The 23,141-nt window shown below is 39.2% G+C and overlaps 1 protein-coding gene across 21 annotated transcripts in view; it reads left to right on the top strand.

Annotated features, from left to right (window-relative positions):
- Positions 1 to 23,141, top strand: part of ELAVL2 (ELAV like RNA binding protein 2) — a 199,215-nt gene that overhangs the window by 122,508 nt on the left and 53,566 nt on the right. For all 21 annotated transcript variants that reach the window (XM_060199653.1, XM_060199650.1, XM_060199656.1 and 18 more), the window contains one exon: positions 13,977 to 14,080. In XM_060199653.1, coding sequence (XP_060055636.1) covers positions 13,977 to 14,080 — 104 coding nt within the window. The remainder of the gene's footprint in view (positions 1 to 13,976; positions 14,081 to 23,141) is intronic.

Here is a 23,141-nt window from a genome sequence, read left to right as displayed (position 1 = left end):
ATAGAGACAGAGAGAAATTGAGAGAAAAGGGGGAGATAGAGAGGAAGAGAGACAGAGACACCTGCAGACCTGCTTTACCGCCTGTGAAGCAACTCCCCTGAAGGTGAGGAGCTGGGGCTTGAACCGGGATCCTAACCGGTCCTTGGGCTTTGCGCCACGTGCGCTTAACCCGCTGCACTACCGCCCGACTCCCAATTTTTCCATTCTTTTGGACAAAAACGTGGAACTTTCTAGAGTGGTTTACAAGACTGACACCATTTCTGAAAAGAGCACTGAGCTGATCATGGCACTCAGGGCTTAATTTTTAAATATCTGAGTAATAATCTTACAACAAGAGAAAACATTAAAAAAAAACATGCAGCTTCTTGATGTACTAGTTGTTTTCTCTCTCTCTCTCCCCCCCTCTTAGAACATATATATATATATATATATATATATATATATATATATATATATATATATATGTATTATTATTCCCCCCCCCCCAGCACTGCTCAACTCTGGCTTATAATGGTACTGGGGATTGAACCTGGGACCTTTGGTGCCTCAGGCATGAAAATTCTTTTGCATAACCACTGTGCTGTCTCTCCAACCATGTGTGTGTCGGTTGACACCAACTGGCAGTGCACTCTAGGATATGTGCATGCCCTTTTTACTATAATAGTTGTTAACTAGTTTCTCTTTTTACCATGCTAGCATTTTCAGAAAGCTAGTTCACATGTGCTCATCTCATATTTACCCGGACAGCTCCATTGCTTTTAAGTAAGGACAAGATAAATAATACCAGCTCCTGTTTATATGTTAAATCTATGTAGACTAATTAATTTTAATTAATAAGGAAATGAGAATATTATAGCAGACCCATACTTATTTATTACTTTTAACCAAGCACTGCTCAGCTCTGGCTAATGATGATGCTGAGGATTGAACCTGGGACATTTGGTGCCTCAGGCATGAAAGTTTTTTTACATAACTATTGTGCTGTCTCCCCAGTGCACAGACCCAGACCTTTAGTTGAAAGTTGATTTTGCTTTAGCTCAGTTAGCACTCTCACATTTTTTAACTGTATTTCATACTAGCCTGATTTCTTACCAACTGACAGCAGTTGTTTTTTTTTTTTTCCTAGCCATGAGGAAACTTCTGTGTTTAAAGGTAGAATTGCTGATTTTTCTTTTAGAGCAACAACCTAAATAAGTAATGAGAACTTTTTTTTTTTAACTGTAGTTTTGAGATGTTAAAATACTATACTTTCTCTCAAAGGGCAGGATCTGCCCTAAGTTAAAGTCTTGTTCTAAGATGTATGTAGTAGAAAAGTTGGTTTATTCTCTCACCTTAGGTAAAGATCATTTTTCCTAATGTTTCTGGTCTTGGGTGCAAGACATTTTTGAACCCATGTACTTGAGAATTTAATATGCCGCTGCTGTTGTGAGGTAGCTTAAGACTGAATTGTGTGGGAGTTCTTAATGTCTGAAAATGTGATGTATTAAGAACCCACGGTTTCGCCAACTTAAGCAAGGTCGTGCTGCATTGCCAGCAGATTCATAATTACTGGGACCAGAACTATAGGAAAATAGAACTCAACCAGTTGTATAATCAGCGACAGTTACAGCCATTAAAATTAACTTATAAGGAAAATGCCCTACTGCTGAGGTTGTTAGCAGCTCTCTAGAATTAGGCTGCTTAGATAGTATTTGCCAAGTAATCAATATCCACCAGTTTGATTTCAGCAGAATAGCTACAATTTAAACTCTTCTGTGTCATCTCAACATATCTGTGGAGTCCTGAATATCATTTCAAAGTATGAAGCACTTAATCTTGGGCCAGCTTTATTAGCATTTGGGTGGAAGATGAGTCTTCAAGTGAGCCATCTGTTTTCTGTATTATGTGAGTGTCTAAGTTGAATTCTCCATCTTGTGATAATCCCTGATAATGTCCTTTGGGAAACTGATAAAAATACTCCCAAGCTTTCAGGGGAGCTCATTTGGCTTATAGTAGTATCTCATCAGTGCCTCTGGCTCACAATTTGAACTTATTAGATAATGACAAGTAGAACCTGTTTAATTTGACCTTAGTCAGTTGAGTGTTTAAGTGGAAGGACTTGCTGCATCTGGCACTACGTCTGAGAAGACTCAGGCTAAATCAAGAATTAAAATTTGGAGAGAAGTGTGGCTAGAGAAGATTGCATTCCGCTGTTCTCGCAAACCTTTCTCCTAATGTGTAGTGCTTTTGCACAGTTTTGTTATGTGTCATATCAGAGATGAGATGTTAAGAAAGCTCCTTTGTAAAGTCTGGTGCATATTGCTTTGGTGCCAGTGTTGCAGTACACAGCCTGTTTGAACAGACACACATAATGAATGCCCAAGAACAGAAAGTCCATCTGAAGAAATACAACACATTGGCAGCCTTATTTTGTGTTTGGAAGAGGAGGCAAAAGAAGGTCTTTATAGTGAGGGGAAGAGTGGGTCTGTCTAAAAAAGCAGAAATAGTTCCTCTTGGAGTGAAAACTTGTTTTCCTAAGTCAAAATATTTATTTATTTATTTTCTGTTAAGGGATACATTTTCATATAGCATCTGTGTTTGGAGATTGTAATCTTTTATATATATGTACATATATATTTATTTATAAAATGGAAATATTGATAAGACTATAGGATAAGAGGGGTATAATTCCACACAATTCCCACTGCCAGGACCCTATCCCATCCTCTCCCTTGATAACTTTCCTGTCTCTGGGAGTATGGATCAAGGGACATTATGGGGTACAGAAGGTGGAAGGTCTGGCTTCTTTCTATAATAGCTTCCCCATTGGACATGGGCATTGGCAGGTTGATCCACACTCCCAGCCTGTCTCTCTCTTTCTGTAGTGGGGCAGGGGTCTAGGGAGGCAGGGCTCCAGCACACATTGGTGGGGTCATCTGCCCAAGGAAGTCAGGTTGGCATCATCTGGAACCTGGTAGCTGAAAAAGAGTTAACATATACAGCCATAAAATTCTTGACTAATCATGAACCTAAAGGCAAGAATATTGCAGATGAAGAAGTTTTGGAAAAAGCTACTAGTACTATTTTAGGTATATATTTCAGGGCCCCATCATTTTACTAATTATTGTCTGAGCGTGACAGCTAATATGCAGGTAGACCCAGGTTATTGTCTGGGGAGATGGTGTCATAGTTGGAAAAAGGACTAAAAAGCTGTATCTGGGCAGAGAGCAGCTCCCCAAAATGGGAAATATATCTAAATACTGTTAACTGGAAACACCATCGATTTGATCTGAGGCCCATATTCAGCACAGGAACCTGTGTAACCTCTGCATCCCTGTAGATCTGAGCTCACATTCTGTGGTCACGGCTAGGAACATTCCAGGCTGCACTAATTTCAGGACCCATCTTCCTCAGGTAGTAGGTAGAGTATGTTGTCCAACCTCCCTTTGGAGAATGGAACATTCCTTACCATTGGTGATCCACATTGAGGGTAAGGTCCTATAGGGGCCCACAAAAGGGTCCATTATGTTGTTCCTGATGGAGATGACCAGTGACAGTGGCAAGAGGGATCTGTTAGAGGTTTAGGCCCATCATGTCTGTGTGGGACTACCAGGACTCCCTGACTTGGGCCCCAGGTGATAGGGTGGCCTGATAATGACTAGAGAGTCATCATTAAAGTATGCCAGTCTCTTGCCCTTACTCATTTTTAGTCCTTACTTTGTTAGACAAGGCTAGCTTTGGAGTGATTGAGGGCTGTGTAATAGGAGGTAGGTGCGGAGAGTATCTAGGTTTAAGTAGAAACTATTTCATTAGATACTTTATGGTGTCTTTTTGAATCTTTCTACTTCATTTATTTACTCTCTGTAAACTATTGTGCACTTTTGCTTTAAGGTACATTATTTTTCCCTAACTTGTGGATGGTGATAGCAGTCTTTTCCAATGTGTGTATGTGCCCCCTCCCTTCCAAATGTTATACTGTTATTTCTCAGGTTACAAATCGTCTTGCTTGTGAGAGGGGACCAAAGTGACCTATTTCTGATAACTTGGAATTTTTAAAGATTCATTCCACTTTGTCTTTTTTTTTTATTTCATAAAACATCACCACTACTCTAAATGAGATAATAGATACACATCAATCAGCATAGTCACCTTTTATTGTTGATTCAACTACCAGGTTTTTATAGAATTCACTCTGCATTTTATTTGACTTGTACATGAATAGTCTTGGCAGACTTAATTATATTAGTGAAAAAATCACTTCTAACAAAATTATATGCTGACATCCCATAATTCATACTTAAGAGATTTGTAAAACAGATTTATGTAAATCTATCAAATTACTCTAGCTGACATTATATTTTTTTAAATTGAGTTTTCATTTGGATGGTATTTGCAGAAATTTTTCACCTGAAAAATTTTTATATGTACTATTTAAAAAACACATCTCACGTCACATCACTCTTGTATAAAGACAGAGTAGTGTAGCATTTGAGCATTTTGTCTTCACTTGTTTTGTAATCCATCTGGTGGAATGCAAGGGCATGGGAGCATGTTTATAAGGGCATTTTTCCTCTAAGCTGTAATCTTCTGGAAGGCAGACAGCTGCTTTAATTTTTTCCCATCGTTCATTCATTCACTTGTTCATTTATTCAGTTGTTTCTCGGGCATCTTAACTAATAATCTGCATGGGGTCTTCTGTGTGGAGCTGTGTTTAGCCTGCCCTTATTCACCTGTCTGAAAGGGTTGAGGTATCCAAATGGACGCAATGCCTGTATGGGCTAAGATCAAGATGTAAGGGTAGCAGAAGGACAGGTGAGGAGAAATGTGTTTTGGGAATGGGACAAATTGTGGGAAGAAATGGTTTCAGAGGAAGCCTCAGAAAATGAGGCTTGGCCCGTTGGAGATGAGTATTGTGCATTTCAGTTTATATGTTGTGGAAGGAGTTGAACTGATGATGACCTTGAAAACCAAAACATGCACAAATCTATTTTTTCCTCTACTTCGGGTGGATATCTCTGGGCCTCAGTACCTGCACTACATCTCCACCATTTGCAGTGGCCCCTGCCCCCCCCCGCCGCTTCCCGCCCCTCCCTCCCCTCCCCCTCCCCTTTCCTCCCCCTTCCCTCCCCTCCCCTCCCCTCCCCACTCCTCCCCTTCCCTCCCCTCCCCCCTCCCTCCCTCCCTTCCCCCCTCCCCTCCCCTCCCCTCCCCTCCCCTCCCCTCCCCTCCCCTCCCCTCCCCTCCCCTGGAGCGAGACACAGATAACTGCAGCACTGCTTCACCACTTGTGTAACTTCTGTGATCACTGTACTACCTTCCTAGGCCTACAAAGCAACTTCTTTTTATGCAGTTTTATTTTTCACACCTCCATGTGAAGGGGGTTTTATTTGTTGATTGGGTAAAATTAATTTAATGTAATGGGTTTATAATAACAAATTATGTTCATCTGTTGTCTTTACCTTTAAGCCTGAGGGGGTAATTTGATACATGAACATTGGTAGTAACATGAAAGATTAAATAAAGTGACCTTTGGATTAAATGGGTCCATAAGATTGTTTATTTTTAGTTAAATATGCAATTATAATTTTAATTACAGTATGATACTAAAAGCAATGTAGGTGGCAAGAGAATGCTGTTTTGAAATTAGCCTCAGTTTGGGATAAATTGGAATTTACCGGGTTACTCACTAGCATTTTGTCATTAGTGGGTTCTTTTCCTCTTCCTGCTCTGACCCTCTTGTGACTCTTAATGGCCTAGGCCCCATTTAGAGGCCTGTGTTAATGTTTAGCTCTGTGTTCTCAATAATGCAATGGTGGTTCTAAGCATCCTGGGCTTCTTCTTATGCTAGGAGCAATTTACAAGTGATTTTTTTCTCTCTCTCATGGATCCCCCTTCTTTGTTGCATATATAGTAGTTTTAAAAAAGAAAGATGTAAGACAAAAAGCATTCCCACACATGGTGTACAGAGCACAGTTACTGAAGAACAGTTTTGACCTTAAGTTTTCAGGACTTGTGTGGAGGTCTTAAGTCATAAAATGACTGACTTTCAGATAACTTACTGCATAGTGAAGTTCTGGAAGGTTTAGATGGGCTGGGGAGATAGCATAATGGTTACGCAAAAAGACTTTTCTGCCAGAGGCTTTGAGATCCCAGGTTCAAAATCCAGCACCACCATAAACTGGAGCTGAGTTGTGCTCTGGTAAATAGTAAACAAAATAAAAACCAAAAACAACAAAGGCTTACATTAATGAGGAGGGTCTTGCTTATCTTGTTATAATCTGTTAAGCTTTTGTATGTTTTAAGCAACCAATAAACAGTTGCTGAATTAAGTAGCTGGGTAAATAGCTAAAGGTAATGCACAGGACTCCCACGCAAGAGTTCCTGACATCACTAATAGCCAGAGATTAGTGGAGCTCTGATCAAAGATAAATACACAAACAAAGAAGTACAGCTTACTTTGGAAGGAGAGTACTTTGACATGCACAGAATGCAGATTTGAGCCCATTCCCCTCTGTACTGGAGAAGCTTCCATGCTGTATGTCGTAATCTTCCATGCTTCCATGTAATAATCTTTTGCTCAGATTTCTTTTCATCTGAAAAAAATTGTCCCAGAATGGTGAAGCCCCAGTGTCAGCCCCTTCCCCCAAATAAATAAAAATAAAAGTGTGCGTGATAAAGTTACTAACTCCTTTATGTTCCAGTGTCCAGTTTAATAAATCTATGACAACAGATTTTAGAATGCAGAAGATATACCCTTTCATATTATTTTGTCTAGAATAATAGTAAAATTGTGCTCACCAGACATCTAATTGATAGGATATATTCCCCCTTATAACTAGACAAACTAGAAACTTTGTATGTTTTTTAAATGCATTGATTAAAAATTTTTCTTTGATCTTTACTTATTAGATAGAGACAGCCTGAAATTGAGAGGAAGGGGGAGATAGGGAAAGAGACAGAGACACCTGCAGCCCTGCTCTGCCACTTGTGAAGCTTCTTCCCTGCAGATGGGGGCTGGCGTGTTGAACCCAGGTCCTTGTGCTTTGTAACTTGTGCGCTCAACCAGGTGTGCCACATGGAAAGCCAAACCAGAAACTTTGTATATGAAGGAGAAATCACCTGAGGGCAAATACTATCTGAAGACATTCATTTTACAGGTAGTTGAAGTAGATTTGACTGACTCTTGACTGTCATCAGTAACAGTAATCCTGTAAGGAAGTCAAACCTAAGTCTCATTCTCTGTTGATGATACCTTTGGTTAAGAACATAACACCATTATGTTTACTGTTGATTCATTTAGTAACTTTTTATTTAGTAACATTTTTAGTGACTGCATTGTGCTTGGAACAAGATTTTAGTGTCTAGCAAGAGACAAGTTAGCAGGATCTAACCCTAGTGGATACTGCTGCTGTGCCCAAGTGTAACATGAAGAGGCCAATAAAGTTTTCTCTGATGTATTAGATAACTTGAATATTTGGGATGGGGGGGATCTACTTATATTTAAAGTGTCTCTGTAAAAAGGGACTTTTCTTTGCAGTCATTTCATATGCCCAGACCATCAGCAATTGGCTCCACTCAGGATTCCCAGTCCATTAAAGTTATAACTTCCAGCTTTGACTGCATATTGGAGTCATCAGGATTTATTTTATTTTATTTTATTTTATTTTATTTTATTTTATTTTATTTTATTTTACCTCCAGGGTTATTACTGGGGTTCAGTGCCTGCACTGTGAATCCACTGCTCCTTGAGGCTATTTTATACCCCCCCTTTTTGTTGCCCTTGTTGTTTATCGTTATTGCTGTTGTTATTGTTGTTGTTGGGTAAGACAGAGAGAAACCAAGAGAGGAGGAGAAGACAGAAAGGGGGAAAGAAAGATAGATACCTGCAGACCTGCTTTGCTGTTTGTTTGTGAAGCAACCCCCCTGGGGGCTCGAACCAGGATCTTTGTGTTGGTCCTTGCACTTTGCGCCATGTGCGCTTAACCTGCTGCGCTACCGCCCGGCCCCTGGATCCCCCCCCCCCTTTTGCCACCAGGGTTATCTCTGTGTTTAATGTCTATACGATGATTCCACCTTTTCTGTCAGCGATTCTCCTCCCCCCTTCTGATAGAGACAGAAGATGAGTAGGTAGAGAGAGATTTATAACATTGCTCCACAACTTATGAAGTTGTGCTAGGGTAGGGACCAGGAGCGTGAACCAGGGTCCTTGGGCATGGTACTGTGTGCACTCTACCAGATATGCCCCTACCTGACCTCTGAGTTGTCAGGATTTTAACAGTTTTGCACCAGTGTTTTACTTTTTTTTTTTTGAATTTTACATTGTTTCATTAAGGAAGTAATGGTTTCTAAATTGTTGTCACATGGTTATATGGGTATAACTTCTTATCTTTCTTGTGGTGGTTGTCTGCTTACCATTCTCACCACCAATTCTTTAGATAGAATTTAAAACACAAGGAAATAAAAGCAAACACAAGTTGAAATTTGTACTGGGTGTGGTTTCAGGGTCTTAATAGGTCAATGAAATAGAAGTCTTTGGAAATGGTATTCAGGGCTATGTTTGGCAAACGCTAGAAGAAGAAGAAGGGCTATGTTTAATTTCTTCTCTTTCTTTCCTCCTTTCCTCCTTTCCTCCTTTCCTCCTTTCCTCCCTCCCTCCCTCCCTCCCTCCCTCCCTTCCTTCCTTCCTTCCTTCCTTCCTTCCTTCCTTCCTTCCTTCCTTCCTTCCTTCCTTCCTTCCTTCCTTCCTTCCCCACCAGGGTTATTGCTGGGACTCACTGCAAACGCACTGCTCCTGGAGGCTATTTTCCCTCCATTTTTGTTGCTCTTGTTGTTGTTATTATTGTTGTTGTTTATTGATGCCATTGTTGTTGGATAGGACAGAGAGAAATGGAGAGAGGAAGGGAAGACAGAGAGGTGGGGTGCCAGGGGCTAGAACTGGGATCCTTACGCCAGTCCTTGTGCTTTGCGCCACCTGCGCTTAATCTGCTGTGCTACTGCCTGACCCCCGCTATATATTTCTTTCTTTCTCTCTTTCTTTCTTTCTCTCTCTCTCTCTCTCTCTCTCTCTCTCTCTCTCTCTCTTTCTTTCTTTCTTTCTTTCTTTCTTTTTCTTTTTTTTTCTTTTTAGACTTCAGTGTGCAGCCAAGGTTAGCAAAATAGGTGTCAGGGCTGGGAAAATAGCTTGCCCAGTAGCGCCTATGCTGTGTTGTGTGGGAAACTCTGGGATGGAGCTCTGCTGTCATAGGGGAGCATCACAGAGGGACATTCTGGCTTCTGCTCTTTCTCAGTCTCCCTTGCTTTCTTTTCTCACTCTCACTCTCAAAGATAAAGAATAAGAAATAGGGCCAGAAAAGTGGCTTAGCAATATCACTCAAGCACAAGTCTCTTGGTTTCTTCCTCAGTGGTAAATTAAAATTAAATACTGACTGTGTGCCAGTATATAGAAGAAGGGGATACTTGATACCTTCACATTTTTGTGAAGAACATCACAAAGCAGCTTGACATTCTTTATCTCATTTTAAATGAATACGCTTCACTTCACAACATATAACAGTGTTATTTTTTTTTCTTTTGGCTAGGATAATCTTAATCATCAATAGTGATTGGGCCTGGGTGATGACACATCTGGTAGAGCATTCATGTTACAATGCACAAAGATCGGGTTCAAGCCCCCAGTCCCTATTCATAGGCGAAAAGCTTCATGAGTGGTGAAGCAGTGCTGCAGGTGTTTCTCTGTCTCAGCCTCCCTTCCCTCTGTTTCTTTTTGTCTCTATAAAATAAATAAATAAAATTTAATATTTTTAAAATAGTGAATAGTACTCATCACTATCTTAGCAACTTTCTTGGGTAGGAATTATTATCCTTATTGAGCAATAGGAGGTCAAGGTCTTGGGTGGCGATATACCTGGTTGAGTGCATACATTACAATGCACAAGGACCTAGATTCAAGCCCTGGTCTACACCTGCAGGGGGGAAGCTTCATGAGCAGTGAAGCAGTGCTGCAGGTGTCTCTCTCCTTCTGTTACCCCCTTCCCCCTCCCTGTGTGTGTGTGTGTGTGTGTGTGTGTGTGTGTGTGTGTATCTATCTATCTATCTCTCTAAATATATATTTCTCCAAATAATAAAAAGAAATAGGAAGGGAGTTAGGCGGTAGCTCAGTGGGATAAGTGCGCAAGAACCAGCTAAGGATCCTGGTTCGAGCCCCTGGCTCCCCACCTGCAGGGGAGCCACTTCACAGGCGGTGCAGCAGATCTGCAGGTATCTATCTTTCTCTCCCCCTCTCTGTCTTCCCCATCTCTCTCCATTTCTGTCTGTCTTATCCAACAATGACAACATCAGTTACAACAATAATAAAAAACAAGGGCAACACAAGGGAAAATGAATAAATATTAAAAGAAATAAAAAAAAAAAGAAATAGGAAGTTATGGGCCTGAGAGGTGACTTACCAGGTAGGCTGGCTGCCTTGCTAAGTGTATGTATGGATCCTTGACTCACAACATAGTAGGTTCAGTGGTATCTCTCACAATCTCTGTGTCTATGAATGACAAAAAGTTACCCAGAGTGGTGAAACTGCATATGTACAAGGTCCAGATTCCAGGAAAAACAAAAAAAGCCAAACCAAACAAAAGACCCCCATGGGAATACAGAAATTTAGACTCTGAGAGGTTAAGTACTTTCTTCACAGTCACACAACTGGTGAACAGCAGAGCTGGGACCGGAACTCTCTCTGTTTGTCTTCAAGTTCCATTTTTTTTCCCCCTCCACAAGCTGCTTTCTGCCCATGCAGAGTGTTCAGCCAGTTTTAATCTTCCTTAGTGACAATAGAACTGTAACATATTTTGTAAGAGGGCACTATGCATATGCAATAGACACATGATAAGAATTTGTCAAATTAGTGAAAAGCTGAATGTTTAAAAATACAATGATCTCACAGACAGTTTTGTAAAAATAGAACTGTGAGTAAAACAAGCCTCTATGATTAATGTGAGAAAAAATATCAACTGAACTAGTTTAGGCTTATCCCTTGCTCCCCGTTTCAGTTTTATAGTTTTCAAAAAATATTAAAATGTTTTATTGGTTTGTCAAATGACAGAATTGTGGAAGTTACATCTTCATCTTTCTACTTGTGTACAAGTCTCACCACACACCAAAGTCCAAGTGTCATCCCACTGCTGGAATGGTCCCATCATCCATTTTTTTTTTCCACCCCATCCTAGGCCATCTCTTTCCCTCAGACAACCACCTTAGTTTTCACAGTCTTAAGAATTTTGTTTCTTTTATTTATGAGGAGTAATTCTCTTGTTTTGTTTATTGATATACACGTGGGAGTGTAACCTTCCAGTAGTTATCTTTCATTCCTGACTTACATATCATAATCACCTCAAAATTTTGTTCATCGTGTCAGAAAAGGTATGCTTTCATCTTTTCAAATAGCCAGATGCTATTCTGTTGAGTTTAGATGACACATCCTAATAACAAACCACATACATACACACACACACACACAGACACACACACACACACACACACACACACACACACACGGCTGGGTGGTGGAGCATTAGGTTGAGGGCACATAGTACAAATCCTAAGAATCCCAGTTTGAGCCCCCAGTTCCTCACCTGCAGGGGGGTCGCTACAGGAATGATGAAGCAGGTGTGCAGGTATCCTCTCTCCCTCTCTATCTTCCCCTCTCTTAGTTTCTCTCTGTTGTATCCAATAAAATGGAAAAACTAGCCACCAGGAGCAGTGGGTTAATAGTGCTGGTATGGAGCCCCACCAATAATCCTGGGGGCACACACACACACACACACACACACACACACACACACACACACACACAAACTTGCTATGAAAGTATAAATTATCAACAATTACACTAAATAGTGATGATGATAACAGTGGTTCCCAAGTTCACACCAAGTTTGTGTCATAGATAGCAGGCATATTTAGTTTTCTCACTTAGTTTGGTTTTTGGGGTATAGTTAGTAGGTACCATGTCACACTTGGACCTCAAGCATAACCCATCAAGAGAAAATTTCATTTTGCTGTGAAATTGATGCAAAAATGGTACTTTCAGTGGCCTAGGCAGGATGTAAGTCCACTTGATAGAGCTTCTATCTTAACAATGTGCAAGAATGGATTCAAGACCCTGTACCACATGGGAATACTATGGTTCCATTGACAATACTGAGGTGATGGAGTGATGCTATAGTGTTTCTAATCTTCCTGTCTTCCCCTCTCCTCTTTCTCTTGGAAGGCAAGAAGGGAGGGGAGGAGGGGGCATGGCCTGGGAGGCCAGTCAGCAGTATCATGCATGCAGATTCCTAAGATAATGAATGAAAAATATTTGAGCCTTCACTAAGCATATTCTAAGAAACTTTCGTTTGGTTTGCTATGGCTTTTAGTAGAGTCAACTTAGCGTTACTTTTTGGTTACCTATAGTGTTTCTTTCAATTAATTAGTTAATTAATTTTTATTTCCACCAGTGTTATCACTGGGCCTTGGTGCCAGCACTAGGAACCCCCTACTCTGTCAGCCATTTGTTCCCCTCCTCACCTCCATTTAATTTGATAAGACATATTGAGAGGGGAGGGGGAAATAGATAAATACCTGTACTCCTGCTTCATCACTTGACTGGGTGTTCAAAGTCCGATTCTTGTTTACAGTAATATATAGGCCCAGCCGAGTGCACTCCTACCCTGCCCCAGTGTTTCTCATCTTTTCACACCAATGTACTTTCCCCTAGCTGAAAACTTCTGCAATTGACTATACACAGATGCCAATGATCTCAACTCTTTGACACTGTGTGTGTGTGTGTATGTGTGTATCATTGAACAGAGTGTGAGAGGGCTCAGATGATACAGAATAATGACAAAATACTTATTTTGAAGCAGCACTTGCTTGAAAATTATTTTTGTTTCTCTTTAACACTTGTTTGGGCATGCATAATATAATTTTTTAAAATTTCTTTATTGGGGGATTAATATTTTACAGTAAACAGTAAATACAATAGTTTGTATATGCATAACATTTCTCATTTTTCCAACCCCCACTAGGTCCTCTGCCATCCTGTTCTAGGACCTGAACCCCCCACCCACCTACCTACCTCTGAGTCTTTTACTTTGGTGCAATACAAAAATCTAAATTTTTTGTGCATATGTACCTGTAAACTTTGTCCTTCCAGAGAATTGGATTCAGCTTATTTAACATAGCCCTCTTCTAAATTAACTATATAAAGACACATGTACACACACATATATACACACACACATACATGATTATTATTTAAATTTTTTCCAATATTTTATTTATTGCTTGATTGATAGAATGAAGACAGAATTTGAGAGGAAAGGGGGAGGTAGAGAGGAAGAGAGAGACATCTGCAGCACAGCTTCATCACTTGTGAAGCTTGCCCCTTACGGGAAAGGACTGGGGACTTGAACCTGAATCCTTACGTATTATAACACGTGTGCTTAACCAGGTGTTCCGTCACCTAGCCCCTATTATTTTAAATACTAAAATACCTATTAGGCAAAGGCTGTAAGCTTGTCAAGGTGAAATGTACATTGCATGGACAGGTTCTCAGTGGATGCATACTACATCCTCATTTCATGAAGCTGAAAAAGTCATGCTATTGAAACACACTCAGTAGCTAAACTGAGACTTGCGCCCAGTTTCAGAAGATGAATGTTGCCTTATTTCTGGGTGCAGTGGCTCAAGAGGGACATGTATGTTGGAACACTTACAGGGTGTGTGTTTTATCACATAGAACAGCTTACTGAGTTCTAAGTAATGTTTAAACTTGAAAATGTATTAGGAGAAGAAGAAGAAAAAAAAGAACCCGTCTATATTTTTAATAATTAATGGAAACTTCTTTAACTATCAAAAATATATGCTGGTGTCAATAACAAGACCATATGCCAAAGTGAAAGTAGATCTTCATCATCGGTGGTATAGAACTAATGTCTGCCTTTTCCCCCCTTCCATTTCATTAGGCCAGAGCTTGGGATATGGCTTTGTGAACTACATTGATCCTAAGGATGCAGAGAAAGCTATCAACACTCTGAATGGATTGAGACTTCAAACCAAAACAATAAAAGTATGTTTAATTTCTTTATCTTTTTGCAGAACAGAGCCTAAAAAAGAAATCAAATTTATGTATAGTTCCTTTTTTTAGTTTCACGTCCATATTGACACTTTCTGGAAGACATAATGCAATTTTTGTTTGTTGTTTAATGGGAAAACTTTCCTTCTGAGTGGGCAGTCTAACACTCCTGTATTCACAGAGGGGAATGGTAATATCATTCTTATGCAAAAGTGTGAAGGTGACTGAATTACAATTTATTTATCAAGAAGTATTATTTTTCCCTCTAACTTGAGGAACCTTTCAACCAGTTTGTATAACACAAGAGTTGACAGGCTTGTTCTGTAAAGGGCCAGGCAATGAATTCCTTGTTTTGCCTGTCATGTGGTTGATCACACCTTCTTACCTCTGCCATTAGGGCCTTAAAGCAGTGATAGCTTCTACATGATAGAGTTGGTGTGGCTGTGATGATGTAAAACCTCACATGTGGAAACTGAAACTTGAATATCATGTAAGGTCAGTTTGTCATAACATAGTCCATTACCTCTCCCCCCCCCCCCAATCATTTAAAAATGTGAAGGAGCAGGGCCAGAAATAGCTTATCTGATGGAGTGCACACTTCCCACTTTTCAGTGTGTGAGGACCCAGGTCAAGCCACCACCTCCACATGGAAGAGACAGCTGCACCGGGAGAAACCTCATGAATGGGGAATAGTGCTGTGGTGGCACTGTCTTCTCTTTCCCTCTCAGTCTCTATTTGAATATTTGAAAAGAATTTTTTTTTAAATGTCTACCAGTCATGGTGGCTTTGTGTAGGTATGAAACACTGCTGGAGAAAACAAAAAACAAAAGCCCAAGAAAAAAAGCACATTCTTTGCCTCAAGAGCCTTACAAGTACAGGTGGGAGTTTTGATCTAGTCCTTGGGGTGTAGTTTAACAGATTCACGTTATAAGAAGAGTAACTAGAAAAGCACACATACCATTGTGGATAATTTTGCTGTTAGAATTACCGTAAGACAAATGTGGATATTCTTCTACATTGTTTCGTTTTCAAAATCCTTATGTATGTTCTTTCTGGATAAGATGTTAATCCAACTTGCAGTATAGTTTTCTTTTCCTTTAGAGAGAGAAGTGCATGTGTAAAATCACAGTGCACGTGCCATCAATTTTCCTTCTCCTGCCAGCTACAGACATTGCCAATCAATCAGAAGTCTCTCCCACAGGGCCTGTATGTGACTCCCAAATGTTTTTCAAGGTAGTGTTCCAGACAACCTCTTATCAACTGACTCAACTTGGAACCTATTTACCACCCTTGATTTAAGAAGTCTGCTCCAACTATAGCCTAATGTGGTAAGAGGAAGTTAGTCAAGGCTGACTGTGGCATCCGTCTTGCTTAGAGTCTTGTCTAAAAAAAGTTCTGCTCATTTTTCAGGTATCTGGAAATGCAATGTCATCTTTGTGCTTAGAAGTTGCTTCTTTTAGAATTGTTAGTTTAGGTAATTTGTTAGCCCTGGGTGGTTTTGACACCTCATTCTTTATATTTATTGCCCATAGGACAGATACCTCCCAGCTCTTTCTCATCTAAAGGAAACTCTTCATAGACTTCCATGTGTATTTGGATATAAGGGATTCCATAACTGGATATATTTCTTGACCAAGAAGATGTCCTATAAAAAGATCCACTCTTAACACAGAAAATATGCCAATAACTGGATATCAAAATTTGAGAAAAGCTATAGATTTTTAAAAATTTCTTTATTGGGGGATTAATGTTTTATAGTCAACAGTAAACACAATAGTTTGTACATTCATAACATTTCCCAGTTTTCCACATAAGAATACAACCCACTAGGTCCTCCTCTGCCATCATGATCCAGGACCTGAACTCTCCCCCACCCACCCCAGAGTCTTTTACTTTGGTGCAATACACCAACTCCAGTCCAAGTTCTGCTTAGTGTTTTCCTTTCTGTTCTTGTTTTTCAACTTCTGTCTGTGAGTGAGATTATCCCGTATTCATCTTTCTCTTTCTGGCTTATCTCACTTAACTTGATTTCTTCAAGCTCCAGTTTTCCTATAGAAAACTATAGATTTTTAATACATTGTAAGATCACAAAAGCTTTGGTTTTTGAGTTTACTGATTTTTTTAAATACTTATTTATTCCCTTTTGTTGTCCTCATTGTTTTATTGTTGTAGTTATTACTGTTGTTGTTATTGATGTCATTGTTGGATAGGACAGAAAGAAATGGAGAGAGGAGGGCGAGACGGGCGGAAAGATAGACACCTGCAGACCTGCTTTACCACCTGTGAAACGACTCCCCTGCAGGTGGGGAGCTGGGGCTCAAACCAGGATCCTTCCGCCGGTCCTTGGCGCTTTGCGTCATGTGCTCTTAACCCACTGAGCTACTACCCAACTCCAGAGTTTACTGATTTTTATAATTGTATATTTCTCTACATACCTTTTTCTGTATTTTAGAGATTATTTTTTTTTCTTATGAGTTAGTTTTCATGGAAGGGAGGGAGAGAGAGAGAGAAAGGAAGAGAACATTACTGCTTAGCTATCACATATGTTGGTGCTGTGATATCTGGGTCCTCAGGCATGAAACTGGTACACTACCTATACATTATCTCCCAGGCCCACAAAGATAATGATGATGATGATTTTTGCCAGCAGAGTTGTTGCTGGAACTTGGTGCCTGCACAGTGGCACCACTGTTCCCAGTGGCCTTTTTTTTTTTTTTTATTCCTTAATTTTGTTAGAGAGAAAAACAGAAGGTGGGGAGAGAGAGAGAGAGAGAGAGAGAGAGAGAGAGAGAGAGAGAGAAAGTGAATGAGGGAATGAGGGATAAAGAGGTCATGATAGAAGGCCTGGAATGATGGCAGCTGTTTCCTCAGTTTCTATCACCTGGCCTTCTCTTCAGGGCCCAGCTGCTTCCTCAGAATACAGGGAAGAAAGGGTAGTAAAGCCTTGGGGCTTTTACACTGTGACATCTGCTGCTACTTTTCTGCTTTTCTGAACTGGGGGTGGGGGGCTGGTAAGCAACAGACTACTTCTTTTCCTTGCCCTCCTATTCAGTTCTTGGAAAAATATCAGATAACAGCTGGTATTCTCAGTTTGGCCCATATTCCTCTAGGAGGCAAAGCAGACCATTTTCCAGAACTATATAGCACCAATTTTTATGTTCTTTATTTTTTTTCTTTTTAAAATTTTAATTAGAATTGTTTTGTACTTTTAAACATCTTGGTCCAGACTTTTTTTTTTTAAAGAGTTGGTTGCTTAAAGTACCTTTTAGAAACAACCCTTAAGCCTTCCCATTCCCTGGGATGTTATTTTATAAATTAGCCTTTTTTTTTTTCTTCCTCCTCTCTATCCTGGAGGTAGTTGTCATGCTAATCTTACAAAGATTTGACTTCCCTAACATTATTTCATACTGGAAAGTTCTCTTGTATTTTCCTCCTCGTTTGCTAAGTCTTTGGCCTAACTGTGGAGTGAACCAGCATTACTGTTCTCCACAGTAGGCAAGCTGATTCTTTACTTTGCAATCTGATCAGCACATATGTAAATGGAGCTCCATTCATTCTTACCCTTTCCCACTCGGTTTAATAGCAGCCTTTTAAAATTTTTTATAGAAGTTTTTATTAGTGATTTAGTATTGATTTACAAGCATATAATTTCACACCTTCCCTACCACTAGAGTTCTGTGTCCCCACTCCCTCCATTGGAAACTGTAGTAGTTCTCCTGAGATCACAGATATGGGTTGACTATATAGATATTTACAACCCCCTCCCTTTTTTTCCCCTTCCTATAGTCTTGCATGCTCTTCCTTTCCTAAGTCATACCTTGTCCTCCCTTCCTTCTTTATTTTTTTAAAGTTCCATCTTCGCTCTTTGGGTTTTGATGGAGTTCAGAGTCCTCTCATCATCTTCTTAACACTTACTCCTGTGGGAATATAGACCAAAATTCTTTTTTTTTTTTTTTAAGAGATTTTATTTATTTATTAATGAGAAAGATAGGAGGAGAGAGAAAGAACCAGACATCAGTCTGGCACATGTGCTGCTGGGGATTGAACTCATAACCTCATGCTTGACAGTCCAAAGCTTTATCACTGCACCATCTCCTGGCCCACTAGACCAAAATTCTTTATGGGCTGGAAGGTTGAAGGTTTTGCTTCTGAAATTGCTTCTCTGCTGGACATGGGTGTTGGCAGGTCGATCCATATCTTTCCCTAGTGGGGAGCAGCCATTTTTAGGGAGCAGGAAACCATCTGAAGTCCTTCCTTTGCTGCTGCCTCAATAAATTGTTTCAACTGAGGTTGGGTTTCTCCTCTTTCAAGCTATTTTTCTTTTTACTGATGTGGAAACACAAAAATTTGGCGGTTGAAAGGACAACCAGGTAATTCGAGACCTCTGCAACTCAAGCCCTTATTTTTTTATACCTTTGTCCAAACTTTTGCCATGACATTATGCTTTTTTTTTTTTGAAAAAAAAAGAAAACTGCAGTAAATTAATAAGTACATTTTATACATGTATGTACTTTGAGTTCGGGTTTTTGTCATATCTTCCAAGCCACCTGCATTTAGTGTGGGTTTAATGGAATTCCTAGTTATTCAAATATTGAAACAGTGATTCAAGTGCTGTGAAAGGTAGTTTATTTAGCAATTTCTCCTGGGTCTTCCTAATAGCATTAACCCAGTAGGATTTTGTGTAATAGATGAATGATATGTGGAATAAATGGCAGATATTCAGTATTTTTGCAATGAGTAAAGCAAATTTTCTCAGGCACTATGAGATCCTAAAGCAATTATTCCCAAACTTTTTTTTTTTTCCCAAATGCACTGGTATCTACCATTAAAGTGCATGTTTATATAGTTAAGGTTTTTTTCTTCCCCTTTTTCTTTAATAGAGGAAGAGACATGGAGGAGAGACACCTGCAGCACTGTGAAGTTTTTTCCCTACAGGTGGGAACTGAAGGCTGAATTTGAGTTATTTGTGATAATGTGTTCACATTACCATGTGTACCACAACTGAGTTTAGTTTTTCCCCAAACTTGGTTGCATCAGAATCACAAGAAGAGCCAGTTAGCAATAACTCTGGAGTATACTTCAGATCTCTGAGATCATTGTCCCTAAATGAGACTAAAGAATCTGTGTTTTGGGCAGAGGGTAGATAGCATAATGGTTATGCAAACAGACTCTCATGCCTGAGACTCTAAAGTCACTGGTTCTATTCACTGTACTATCATAAGCCAGAGCTGAACAGTGCTCTGGTTAAAAAAAAAAAAAAATCAATCTGTGTTTTAATTTAAGTGATCTGTGACAGCAAATTTTGGACCTAGGAACCACTACAGTGAGCTTTTTTTTTTTTTTTTTTTCTTTTCAGCTGGTGGATTTCCTAACCATTAGATATTCTTGTGTGCAAAAATAAGTCTACTTTCAGCTTTTACTTTTATAGCCCTAGTGTGGATAATTCTGTTAACAGGAATATTAGCCATGCTTTTTCTTGAGCATGCTTGAATAATACCTGACATTTAAGTAGAAGTTCATATAGTCTTTTTAAAAAAGTGTTACTTAGAAATTAAAAAAAAAATCACCATATTTAAAATAGACAACTTTTTAAGTTAGCAACATTCATAAGTTCAAGTTTGAGGTGGTAATTGCAAAAATAATCTGTTTTTGTAGTTAAAAAATTTTTTTCTTTTGAGTCAGAGAAGGGATTGGGAGGAGAGGAAGAGAGAGAGTGTTAGTCTCCAACCGTAGCAATGAAGCTACCTTCAGTGCAGTTGCAACTGGGCTTGAACCTGGATCGCACATATGACAAAGTAGCACATGATTCAAGTGAGCTATTTCACTGACCTTCTAAGAATCTTTTTTCCTTCTTGACTGGGGTGTTGTCCCAGTGGCTGACCTTACAGGTAAAATCTTACCATCCATACATTGCAAGGGATAAAGCAATGCATTGTTATTCTTAATAGTGGGATAGTAAATAGAGTGTAACTATAACAAGATATATATATATATATATATACACACACACACACACACACACACATATATACATATATATATGTATATATATATCTTCTGATATTAAGAAGCACAGTGAAAGGACAGTATATGTACAATTCAGGCATCCTAGGGCAGGAGAGAATTGTGCCATTAATGTTGGATAGATTAGTAGGAGGGAAATATCCAAATTTAACTACACACCACAAAATGGTATAAATGGCATAAAACTGCATGTTTTTTAAACCTGAGCTAAGGAGTAAGGTAGGGGCTTAAGGCCTCATGGGACAAGGTAGGTGTCTCACCTGACAAAGTAGGAGAAATTCTCATTAATAAATAAATACTTAATATCTGCCATTTATTCCACATATCATTCATCTATTGCACAAAATCCTGCTGGTTTAATGTTATTAGGAAGCACCAGGAGAAATTATCATTTTAAAGATTTTATTTAGTTATTTATTAATGAGAAAGATAGGAGGGTGACTTAATATGAATATGACTAAGCATTGCCTTTAGGTACTGACCCTGTTTAAGCTGACTTTCTCTAACGAAAAAGTTATTTCTGAACTTGTCCCTAAATCTAGGTAATATGCATCTGGTAACTAATAGTTTCCTCCAAAGCCCACACAGATCATGACTGACTTTAGTTCCACATAACAAGATGACATGTATTGGAAAAGTTTGTTTTAAACCCCTTGGGGGGTGGCAAAAAACCTCTCAGACATTTTTGAAGAGTCATCAGTCCTGCATCATCACAACTCCAAACTGTCATGGGAACTGTTTGGTGGACTATCCAGGCCATCAGTGTTCATCAGTTTTTGTATTTTTTCTGGGGGGGGGTGAGAGTAGGAGGAGGTGTTTTCAAGAATTACTAGAAACCAATGAAAAATTGATAGTATATGAAACTTACGACTTCAAGTCAGTATATTTCCCTGATTAAAGGAAAATGTAATTTTTTATATAATTTTTATTTATAAAATGGAAATATTGACAAGACCATAGGATAAGAGGGGTACATTTCCACATAGTTCCTACCCCCAGGACTCTATACCCCATCCCCTCCCTTGAAAAGTTTCCTATTCTTTATCCCTCTGGTAGTATGGATGCAGGATCATTATGGGGTGCAGAAGGTAGAAGGTCTGGCTTCCGTGTTTGCTTCCCTGCTGAACATGGGCATTGGCAGGTCAATCCATATTCCCAGCCTGAAAATGTAATTTTTGCCCAAGTCAGTGGTATGAGATGTAAATTCACCAAATAAAGGGTTTTTTTTTTTTCCTCCCCAACTACTATAAATAGGTAACTACTACATGTACAATAGAATGGATGTCTTGAGTCCCCACCTCTCTTCCATTTATTTTATACCAGGTCTGGCAAGTTTTATTCTTGAAAGTGAGCTTTTTGTTTATTAAGTTGAAAAGGAAGAATTATAATCTCAAGGATTAGAACTTCTCATTCTTATTGTTAAGGTCACACCCCTAGAAAATGATGTCTTCTCCAACCTGCAAGAAAAAAATATCCTATGTGGAAATACCCCCAGGCATAAAAAAATCTTCCTAAATCTGATTTTGATTGAGTACATTTTTTCTCTTATCATCCACACACAAAGTTAATTTATGCATGCTCAAAACTTAGTAATTGATGCACATTCATTTGTTTTTTTATACAGGTAATGGAACCACTGTTGAGGCATGATTGGAACAATTCCACTATAAAAATGGGAATATTAGTTACAAATAGTATTATCTATTCCTTAGTGTTTATAGTTTGTGATTAAGTAAAGATAATAAACCTTTAAGCTATTTAATTGCATTTGTATAATACTTTTTATCTTACACCTTTTCCTTTTTACCTCATTATTTTAATTTTTTAAAATTATTTATTTATAAAAAGGAAGCACTGACAAAATCTTAGGATAAGAGAGGTTAAGAGAGGTTCAACTCCACACAGTTACTGACTGCTTCACTACTTAGGAAATGCCCCGTCCTGCAGGTGGGGACTGGAGGCTTGAACCCTGGTGCTTGTGCCTGGTAATATGTGCACTCAGCCAGATGCACCACCATCCGGCCCCTGAATGGCTTTTCTATAGAAGTAATTTCATGGTTGTTGGAACAAAAAGGAGTGAGGAGGGTTTGGGTAGCCCTGTCCTTTTGCTGTCAGCAGCAGGGAGTGGTGTTGGGAGGGAACCTCAGGTGTTGAGTGTACCTTAGGAGGGAGTATTTATACATCCTTTTTATTACTCAAACATGCCTAATGAGGACTGCCCTGGCCAGGTGGATATAAAGTGAGATCTATATGAGAAAATACTAACTTTCATATCTATAACCAGCATGGAGAAATTTAGGTTTCATAAACACCTCAGTTGGACATAGAGTGATAATTGCCTCTTTGTGAGCATCCTTGTGTGAAAAATGGAGGGAAACTCATGTAATAGTACTTCCATGGGTTTAGAAAATTGCTGCTGTTTTTTTGAAAGGGGAAAGTCTTTGAAATGTAATCATTTACTATGAACCAGAACTTGGAATCATTCATAAAAAGAACCCTTAGAACAGCTTGAAAAGGGGAAAATACTTGTAGACCTAGAATGTTAAGTGCAAAATTGCTTCATAATTTAATTAGGCTGAGGAAGAGATTCAAGGAAATTGTTTTCATATTGATAGGAGGTGGCTGAAAATAGCAAAACCATGTGTTCAGATTTGTTTGGGTTGTGAGGAGAAAATAAATCAGAATGGATAGGAGACTCGCCTGTTTGATCACCCCATTCTTGAGCCTTTTCTACTGTTTTATGCAACAGCAAAGGCATTTCTGCCAGATACGGTTAGTGCTTTCTGTTTCACTTTTCTGTTGCTGTTTAAGGATAGGCTAGATTAAGGTTTCTTTTCTTTGATGAGTTGGCAGAATTGGTGCTAGGTGTATTTGGCTTCTATCTGACTTGCAAAGTAAAAGGGATGTGCTTACTTCATTAGAAGAGACTCCTTCATTCCACTCTGCATCTGCTTTTACTCCCAATGAAATATAACCCTCAGGGTCATATCAAGCCATCACTGATAGTACTATTGGTATCAGAAGCGTGACT

Source organism: Erinaceus europaeus, chromosome 10, assembly GCF_950295315.1.
Source record: "Erinaceus europaeus chromosome 10, mEriEur2.1, whole genome shotgun sequence".
In the NCBI taxonomy this organism is placed as follows: Eukaryota; Metazoa; Chordata; class Mammalia; order Eulipotyphla; family Erinaceidae; genus Erinaceus; species Erinaceus europaeus.
Note: the sequence above shows the minus strand (reverse complement) of the source record. Positions and strands in the feature narration are given on the sequence as shown.